Genomic DNA, 10,869 nt, shown 5'->3' on the forward strand with positions numbered 1-10,869 from the left:
TAAGCCTGAAACAAAGAGTAAAACTTAAATTTTTTATTATGGAGAAAAATTAAGGCAGCAATATACTAAAGCTATGATTTTCTCTAATGTTTTGAATATATATGATTTTCTCTAATGTTCTTATGCAGATTTAGGTGAAATAAAATAAAGTTCCACTTGAATTTTCACATGTCCATACTCTAAGATCACCTTGAAAGAGTGACCCTTGCATAGTTTCTAGGCTATCATTACCTTCTATTTTCTTCAAAGACCTCTTCCCACCATGTGGGTGTAGCTAGCCTACTAGAAGTGGTCATGAATCCCAATCACCACGTGGTTCTTTGTATGCAAGAACTATGGATGATATTTCCCATAGTTGGTCTCAACCCTCTTCACCAACATTCACCTCCTCTCATAGGCATAGTTCCATTGGTTGGCTGAATTCTAGTAGATTTCCTTGCATAAACCTAGTTATTTCCCTTATTCTTACTCAAGAAGTTATAGATAAAGACCAAGACGAAGAAGGTTCTCTCATTGGTTGGGAACAAATTGATGATATTTCCATCCCTTTTGATATATGGGGTAAAGTAGATGACTACGATTCCTTTTCTATTACTATTTCTATATGTGTATTTTAGTGTTATTGACAAATTCACTTTAAATCTAATCTTTTTAAATTGTGAACACAACCTTTACATTGACTAAGTAGCTTTTCTTTAGTGGTGGACCCTTGATAAGGAAGAGCTTAAAGAACTTTGTGTTATGATCAATATATGACTCTCCACCAAATGCCTTCAAAATTAAATACGTGTAAACAGTTTAAAATATGACAAAAATTTTCCACATTAAACAGACATTATCTTCAAATCAACAACATTTTAAGGAGCACATTTTCCCCACTCCATTATTGTCCTTAACGTACATATAGAATCCTAAGACAATATTTGACAAGACCATATACAACTGAAAAATCGTGGTTAATTTAACATAAAAGATCAATCCCTCTTTATTTTTATTATCCTCATGGCAAGAAAGGACAATATACTGCCCGCGCGAATTTTTTGATTTTCACGCGTTACAGATTGAGGTCTATTAACAAAAATTGATCTGTCCAATTGCCTTACTTTTCACATGATCTCTGTTGATTAATTCTCGCGACAAAACAAGTTGTACAGAGCTGAATATGGCACTCATACTTGGATAATACTATCCGGACAAAGATTCGTTCGTTTTCTCGTTTTTAGCATTTCATGCAAAGGAGATGCACACTTCAATCATGAAGGCTGAATTACTCCTGTAATTATATAACGAGGAGTGGTGTGATGCCAAGGAAGAGCTTCATATGCCATAATTTCTCTGTGCTGAAAATCCTGATTAAAGAATGGATTTAAGAAGTATTTTGAAACCCATCAGTGGCATTCAATGCCATAGATATGGACCAATGTCTTCACATAGGTTTCATGTTCCAGTCTCATCTCTCCGTTTTGGGGATATTGAAAGGCCAAACAGATCGAGTTGGTTTGCCTTCCATGATCTTACTAGTTATCGTTCGTTGCAGTACTCATCTGAGATTGAATCCCGAATTGGGAAACCTCGGAAGGTGCATAGAAACTTTGCCTTTAATGTGAAAAAAGATATTTGGGGGAATTCTTCCAAGGGAAAAGATGACATAGTCGTACAAGGTGAGGCGATCTTGCAGAAGGCCTCTCTTCTTGAATTGACAAACTACTCTGCAACTTTTGCTGACGAGGCATCGGATATCCTTGGGAAAAAGGTGTCCCTCCAGCTAGTTAGCAGCAATCAGATTGCCCCAGGAAATCAAATTCATTAAAATACCTGTTTTTTTTTCTTATATCAGATTTTTCCTAATCTACCATCTTAAGAATATTAATGAAAAGATCTACAGTTTGTTTGTAAATTAGATTGTGACGACCCTGTGATCTATTACTAGAATAATATTGAAAAGCCTTTCGTAATCTATAATTTTGATCAATGTTATTTCTGGATTAGATTGTTTACAGAACTTTTAATCATTTCATATTAAACTCACTCGGTATTTTAAACTCACTCGATGATCTATCATCAGAATAATAAAAAACTAAACTATTTTTCGCTTTTTCATAGATTCTTATTATCAGTATGTGACTCAAAATATGTTATTGCAGAGAGTGGAAGAGGGAAGACATCCCAAATATCTTACTTGGATTGGAACCCATGGGATGGACCAATCGTTGGGGATAAACATTACAAGATCTCATTCAAATGGAACACCAATCTGGGCGAACCAGGAGCATTTCTAATAAGAAATGAGCATCCACGAGAATTCTTTCTAAAATCTGTGACCCTTGATGTCCCCGGGCGAGGGAAAATTCGATTTCGATGCAATTCCTGGATATCGCCAGAGCGCGTGGACAAGAATGACCGTGTCTTTTTCGCTAATAAGGTATGGCTATGGGGAGACAGGATGAGATCAATGCCCTCAAGTCAAATAGGGACTAGATCAACTGTGAATATTTATTATAATGTTTTGGCATCTAAATTTCTATTTAACTCCGACTTTACCTTTCACTCATGTGTACTCAAAAGTGCTTTAGTCTAATTCATAGATCTTCAGTACTCTTATTTTTTTATTTTTTTTATATTATTATTATTATTATTATTATTATTATTATTATTATATGTTTTGGTATCTAAATTTCTTTTTAGCTTTGCTATTTCAATTTTACTTTTTATTTGATTGTAAAAATTTTTAAACACTTAAAATAAGTTAAGGTTAATAACTTTTTATTCATGTTTATTTATATGTGCTTCAATGAATCTATAGATCTCCTTAGAAATAATGGCTTAACTATATTATTCTTGTAGACACTAGATTCTAGATAAAAATGAGATCAATGTTGTATGCAAAAATTTTAAATCAATACTCTTTAGTTTAATAATGAATACTACTATATATGTTTTGGTAACTAATTTTTTTTCAAGTTTGAAATTCATTACTTCAATTTTATCTTTTAGTTAATTGCAAACCTTTTTTAAATGACCAACAACAAGCTAGGGTTAAAAGATTTCATGCATACAATAATCTAATATGATTTAGTGTAACCCTTAGATTTATTAAAACAACAATGACTTAATTAAATTATTCTTGCTGGGAGCCCTATGTTCTAGATAAAATTGGTTGATATCTAGTGAATGTCATTATATATTAGCATTCATTCCATGCTACTATTTAGTCTAAAGATATAATTGTTGTAGATATTCGTTTTCAATTCTTAAGTTTAAAATATTTTTAACATGTTGAAATGATGAAGCTTTAATGGTGAAAATAATAGTATATTGTCACTATATTATTTATTATATTTTTTTAATTTCCAGAGGTGTAAGTAAGTTGGACTCCTTAATAATAGAAAAATTCATCACCTATGATTTCTTGTAAACTATTATGTTGCTCTACTATTCAAATAATTACTCTATTTAGTAACAAACATAATTCATTTAAGCAATGTTTTTCTTGTATGGCCATAGTGGATTGTTTCTACCCAATTGCTGCCACAATACACACTATTAGAGGTGCCCAACTAATGGTGTGGGGCTTCTATTTTGGTATTATATCAATAGCTATAGTGATTTTCCTAGTTTGTCACTGATTTGTTCTCCTTGACCATGACCTATAGGAACTAGGCTATATATTTCTTTTAACCTAGTCTGCAATGGTTCGTGCATGGATTTGTGTTTGGTCATCTCAAGGGATTTTGCTTAATATATCTAATTATATATGCATGTATGTATGTACGTACATAGATAAATATATGGATAAATATCATCATAGTTTCCATGTTAAATGTTTGCAACATCTTATATATGCATGTAAGTATGATATAATGTTTACAACATGAATAAGAAAAAATAGATTTGATTGATATGATAGTCAAGAATTAAGATTTTTATCTTATAAAAAATATATGGAAGAATAGTTACCTAATATTAAGTTTAGTATTTCACATATTCTTGTAGATATAGAAGTGTAAGTTGTCATCTTTTATTTTTAATAAGAAGTAAATTATACATAAGATGTACTTGAAATCAACCTAAAACTCCAACAAACTAATGATGTAAAAGTGCAGGTTACTAGAACAATAACAAAAAGAAAACAAAATTTTGTACATTCAAAGATTAGTTTAAGGAATATAATTAATTTATATTCTCTTCTTATCATTTTATTATCAATTATAATCCTAGGCTAATTGTAAAATAATACATTATTTTTCTACCATGAAAAAATCTTCCTAAAAAATTAAAAACTTTAGAGTATACTATTTAACCATAAGGAATTGAAAGTAACACCTCATGCAATGCAATGACATTCTATTTCTACTAACCTTGAAGTACACAAACAACAAACCTTATCATCCCATTTTCGAAAAAGTATTTTCCACCTCCTTATTTCTCATTTAATATTGTATGAAATGATTCTATTAACATCTTATCTTTCCATTTCACATCTACTCTATATAAAGTTTTTTTGGGTTGATAGACATGATATTCCTTTTTTTCACCAAGATGATTTGACATGTGGATCACAAAAGTTTGTTTGACACGAAAGAGTACTTATAGGACTGCAATTTTATATAGCTGTTTTGAGTGTGCAGAGTTATCTTCCTGATGAAACGCCGGAAGGACTCAGGACATTAAGGAATAGGGACTTGGTGCAATTGCGAGGCGATGGGAAGGGAGAGAGGAAGGCATCGGATCGAATATATGACTACGACGTTTACAACGATCTTGGAAACCCTGATAAAGATCCAAAGCTGAGAAGGGATGTCCTGGGAGGTTCTGAAGACCTTCCATATCCCAGAAGGTGCAGAACAGGCCGCCCTCCAACCAAAACAGGTATTCGTGCTATAAAGACTTCCTTCATGGTCTCTAATCTTTTGAATTGACTACAACTTTCTCAAACACTTCAAATTTTGTGGGGTTGGTTGTAGATCCAAAATCCGAAAGCCCATCTAGTTCTTCAGTCTTTATTCCCCTGGATGAGAGACTCCCTCACGCGGACTATACAGACATAGGATCCCATACATTAGAGGCTTCTCTAAGTGCCTTAATTCCCAAAATCGAGTCAAAATTCAGCCCAGAATTCGAATCCTTGGATGAAATTAAAGATCTTTACGTTCGTGGACTACCCAACCCTCTGAATTCTTTGAAGAGCATTGGTAAGGCATTCAAAAGCCCATTCAAGTTCGTGCAGAAATTAATAGAGAAAGCAGAAGACAGTCCACTGATAAACTTCCCGCGTCCTCAAGTTTTTGATGGTGAGAATAAAGTCAAATTCTTATATATGCAATTACACTTGTGCAATTTGTTGTCGCCTGCACATTTTATGGCTAATTAACTAATGGATTTGTTATTCAGCTGATGAAAATGCTTGGAGAACAGATGAAGAGTTTGCGCGGCAAACTCTTTCAGGACTGACTCCTATGGTTATTAAACGATTGCAGGTAAGCCCTCTGACTTCTGCCTGAAATATAGCTCAATCACAGTGAGAAATGGTGAAGAGCTTAAAGAGTGAGTGAGTTGTGATTAGTGTAGAGTTTAATAATAGGAGATCTACAATTCATATTGTAATTAATGCAGTGTTTTCTTTGGCTTTCTATCATTTTATGATGGATAAACAATTGATAAATTCAATCTTTTTTATCATAATTTTTGTTAAATAACATATTTGATTTATTTGGGTGTTCCATCCAAATCATATTAGCTTTTCCAGTGGAAAAGTGGATGGCATTGGTACATCTTATGAACTATTAAAGTTTTCCGTAAGTTATTCTCATACACTTTAAATATTTCAATAAGCATTCAAGACATTGAGCAATGTCATGAGCTGTTAAGTTTCCCTAAGTTTTTTATTATGGAAAACTTAAACAATCTAAGACATGGAACTTTAATTTTATAATAAGACTCAGAAAATCGAGGAATAGAGACTGGTACATATTAAAGTGTATGCTTATGAATTGATGCATTGTAGACTGGATAACAATTTCCATATAAGATGCTGTTTAAATTTCTCTCAAATTTTATTTATATTTGAAAACAAAAATATTGAAATATTAATCATATGACCATTAAATTTAAACCCCAATTATATTTACCACAACACACAGATAGTTTATGGCCGACATCGATTTCTTTATATTAATTACTGATGGATTTTGTGTACGTTTCAGAAATTTCCTCCATCTAGCAGCTTGAGCGCAGAAGAATACGGACCTCAAGAGAGCTCTATCACACCACAACACATTGCAAAATACCTAGAAGGCCTTTCGGTGTCCCAAGTACTGATTTAGCAACAGTTTTATCCAATTTCATATTATCTTCTAGCTTGATTAATGCACTAATATTCATTATACACATTAACGTGATCAGGCTACAGATTCGAAGAGATTGTTCGTTTTGGACTACCATGATGTGTATATACCCTATGCTGCAAGTATTAATAGCCAGTCAAAGGACGTGAAAACATATGCCAGCCGATCAATTTTGTTCCTTACCAGCAATGGCATCCTTAAGCCGGTTGCTATTGAGTTATCGTTGGGTGCAACTACTAACCGACCAGCTGAACGACATGTTTATACTCCTGCTGAAGAAGGTGCATTGTGGCTACTGGCTAAAACTCATGTTCGAGTCAATGAGGCTGGATACCATCAAGTTATTGGCCATTGGTATGAACTCTCATAGATTCCAACTTAAATTACTGCTATGTTAATTTGCTCAACTTGAGGATACTGTAGGAAATCTTTTTCCTACAATTTTTTGATAGTTTCTTATTTTAGAGAACCAGGTAGATATGATTTTCATTTCGAAAAGGAAATAGAGAGTGAGTCAGCCCAGCCACTATATACTAATCCACAGTGCTAATGTGTAATTTCATACTTCAGGTTAAATGTTATGTTTAGTTTGAAGGAGACCAACAGAACAGAGCAGAAAAAATAGAACAGACTAGAAGACCATTTTATTTTTTTTGGTTTGAAATTGGAAAAGATTGTTACAAAAAAATTCATTTAATGTTTCAATTCTTTCCCACTGCAGACACTGAACAACAAAAAGATTGTACTTTCTTTTTTATTGAAAACATTTTTTTTTCATACTGTTGAGCAACTTTCTCTCTTTGACACCAAATATTCTATTTTTACTGATAAAAGAGTGATTACGGGTTGTTTCTTAGATGTACTACCTGATTCATCTTTTCTTTTATACAATGTTGAATCATTATTGAATCGCGTGTCATCTTTTCTTTTTCAAAATATTAATAGTTGATCAATTGAATACTTCATGAGATCCAAGTAAGTTATTTTAAATTCTTCTTTTACAGAAAAGTTATTTGGATAAATCAATTGACAAATTAACTATCAAAAACAAGTCATCAACATACAAACATACAATTACAAATCAAACTTGTTCAACTATTTTGATATATAATATGTATTCACTACTACTTTAGTGTCAGAAGGAATTCTAATGTACCGATGTGCTCTAAGAACTTGTTTGAGTTCATACAACACTTTCTTGAGTCTATAAAACTTTTTCTGTGGTCTAAAATCTAGTACTTGTGATATTTTCTTGTAGAAAACAATTCAAAATTTGAGATTTTCAATTAGCTAATATACTAACCAATTGTTTTAAGTTGTAATTATCTATATTAATCTTTATTTTGCTAAGTTACAATTGTCTATATTAATCTTTATTTTTCTAATCCAATTACTTAAAAAAAATATTTCATTATAATTGATTCCAAATTATTTTTAAAAACCCATTGCTACTAACTTGATTTGACATATTCTTTGCATTAAACTTGATTTTGTACGGCACTCTAATACTATCACATCGTTTTTCTTAAGAAAATAGTATGAGTCAGCCCAACTACTTTAAAATAAGTAATGGTACTAATGTGTAATTTCATTGATAAGGTTAAATGTTATGCGTACTTGTGGATGCACAATTGTATGTTTTCAACACATTTTTAAGAAACCGCTATTATAATCTTCGAATCTCGAAAGATGAAATTTTTTCTATTAAAAGCCAAGTGCTGCCATGTGTCCAGAACATAATTTGGAAACACCTTTCCATAATTAAAAAAACCATAATGTGGTTTTATTCCTAATGTAATGCAACTGTAATGTTATCCCTAGGAAAATCATATTCTATACCAGCAATCAGAGAAAAGATGATTTTGGGGATTAATATACTCTGGCATTTGGTAACAATGCAGAAACATTCAATAAAGGAACATTTTGATCTGCTGTTGTCTATACTTTTGTATTTTGGGTCTTCTTGTACTTGAATTTGTAGATGTCATTTTGACGAGGAAACTGTATTTATATGATATTCGCAGGTTGTTCACTCATGCAATTCTGGAGCCAATCATTATAGCCACTCACAGGCAACTCAGCGCAATGCATCCTGTCTACAAATTATTAAAACCCCATTTTCTGAACACTATGCAAACCAATCAGGTTGCCCGTCAGAGAATATTAAGAGCTGAAGGATTTGTTGAAACTTGCCTTTCATCCTCCATATATTCCACGCACATGTCTTCCAATGCCTACAAGAACAGGAGATTCAACGAGCAGGGATTGCCTGCAGATCTACTCAAAAGGCATGAATTCAGCAAAGCATTTCTTAATTATCTTTGTTTAACTCAATCAATGTTATCTATCATTAGAATAAGTTAGAATTAGAGAAGAGAATCGTCCATCTATCTGGACAACCTATCAGAAAAGAAACATCCATCTAACTTTAATTCATCCTGAAAATAGATCATAAAATATAATAAGAAACATTGATGCAGAAACTAAAAACACAATTAAAATTCAGAAATTTAAATACTATTATCTCTTTCGTTAACTCAATCCTATTTGATTTCAACAGCATTCCTGATTCATCTGAAATAAAAGCATATCACAACTTAAAATATGCTGTTTAATTCTGACTAATCAATGCAACGATCTAAAATTAGTAATTGCAAATACTGAATGCAGGGGCATGGCTGTTCCAGACTCGACTGCACCTCACGGTCTGAGGCTTGTAATTGAAGACTATCCCTACGCAGTGGACGGTCTGGAGATATGGGCTGCTTTAAAGAAATGGGTAACAGAGTACTTATCAATCTACTACAAGAGCGACGCTTCAATCAAAGGAGACAAAGAGTTGCAGTCATGGTGGAAAGAAATAGTAGCAGTTGGCCATGCAGATGCAAAGGAAGGATGGTATAAAATGGGAAGTTTCCATGAAATGACAGAAGCACTGACCACCATAATTTGGATGGCATCTGCTCTGCACGCAAATGTAAATTTTGGGCATTATGCCTACGGAGGATACATGCCCAACCGTCCTACCTTGAGCAGACGCCTGATTCCACAAAAGGGATCACCGGAATATTCCGATCTGGTGAAGGACCCAGAAGCATATCTGCTTAAAACTCTGTCGGATCAAAAAACAGCCGTCACTGTGATGACTTCATTGGAGGTTTTGTCGAAGCATGCAAGAAATGAAGTGTATATTGGACAGAGGAAGGGATCCACTCCAGAGTGGACTGATGACGTGGAGGTTGATGAAGCCTTCAGTAGGTTCTCGTGTGCGCTGCAGGAGGTGGAGAAGAATATAATGAACAGGAACAAGAATCCTGATTTCAAAAATAGGCTTGGCCCAGCAAAGGTTCCCTAGACATTACTGTACCATAGTACATCTGATGTGTCCATGACAGGTGGGCTCACGCGTCGTGGAGTACCCAATAGTGCTTGCCTTTAAAATAAATGGATCTGAATTCACTAAATTGGATAAAAGTTTCAATTTTCAGATCTAGAATGTTGGAAATCAATTATCTACTACAGAGCTTGTACTACCAAAAAGCACTACATTCAAGTGTGGAACTCAATAAAGGGTGGGGAAATGTATGAGAGTGGATGTATAAATCATATAGATATTCTGCTTTATACTGTGTACTGTGTATGGTTAATGTTTTCAATTATATTTAGAAGTCTATTATCAAGAAGAGGAAAATGTATAATAAGAATGTAGAAGTAGATATAAAGGATAGAGGAGGTCGGATATGAGAATGGATTAAATTTTAATTAAAAATTAAAAGAAAGAAATGAAATGAATGAGGAAAATTGAGATGGATGAGGATAGATAAATGAGAGGAATAATAAAGATGGATATAATTAAGGACATGATAGATGATAAAATTAAATTAATATTATATTATTAAACAAAATTTAATATATTCATATCAAATTACAAATACAGACCTTTTTAAGTATTTATGTGAACAAAATTAATTAATTATAAGAATATTATTAAAAAATAAATTAACAATAAAATGAAGACCCTACTATTATCTCAAGATCTATGGGAACTAGTAAATGTGGATACCCAAAACCTATAGATCAGAAAACATTAAATATATGGACACCACAACAGAAAACTCAGCTAAAAGAAGATAGAGAGAAGGATAACAAAGCTCTTTTCACCATTCAATCTGCCTTGAATGTTTCAATTATTCCTTGAATAGCCAGTATGACCAAATCAAAGGATGTATGTGAGGCTCTATAAACTGCATACCAAGGTATTGACAAAATCAAATTGGTAAGACTTCAAAGTTTTCAAAGAGAATTTAAAAATTTGAGGATGAAGGAATCTATGTCCATTCATGAATTTATTACTAGGACTAAAGGTATTGTGAATTAGCTTAGGACTCAAGGACAAACTATATCAGACCAAAAATTTGTGGTGACATTCAAGAGCAATTATTGGGTAAGAACCTTTAATTTATGACCTTCATTGATGATTACTCTCACCACACTTGGGTTTATTTTTTGAAGCAGAAATCTGAAG

At 32.9% G+C, this 10,869-nt stretch overlaps 2 protein-coding genes across 2 annotated transcripts; both read left to right on the forward strand.

Annotated features, from left to right (window-relative positions):
* The first annotated feature begins 1,345 nt into the window (after positions 1-1,345).
* LOC131066153 (uncharacterized) lies at positions 1,346-1,891 on the forward strand. Its single transcript, XM_058000853.2, has one exon. It carries the CDS (start codon positions 1,361-1,363, stop codon positions 1,808-1,810), a length of 450 nt encoding a protein of 149 aa, XP_057856836.2. The 5' UTR covers positions 1,346-1,360; the 3' UTR covers positions 1,811-1,891.
* A 159-nt stretch (positions 1,892-2,050) lies between these two features.
* Positions 2,051-9,966, forward strand: LOC131066142 (linoleate 9S-lipoxygenase A-like). Its single transcript, XM_059209075.1, has 8 exons — positions 2,051-2,422; positions 4,629-4,869; positions 4,965-5,291; positions 5,392-5,477; positions 6,204-6,311; positions 6,403-6,698; positions 8,369-8,632; positions 9,015-9,966. The coding sequence occupies exons 1-8, from the start codon at positions 2,051-2,053 to the stop codon at positions 9,697-9,699; spliced, it is 2,379 nt and encodes a 792-aa protein (XP_059065058.1). The 3' UTR covers positions 9,700-9,966.
* The last annotated feature ends 903 nt before the right edge of the window (positions 9,967-10,869 follow it).

Source organism: Cryptomeria japonica, chromosome 1, assembly GCF_030272615.1.
Source record: "Cryptomeria japonica chromosome 1, Sugi_1.0, whole genome shotgun sequence".
NCBI classification, from domain to species: domain Eukaryota; kingdom Viridiplantae; phylum Streptophyta; class Pinopsida; order Cupressales; family Cupressaceae; genus Cryptomeria; species Cryptomeria japonica.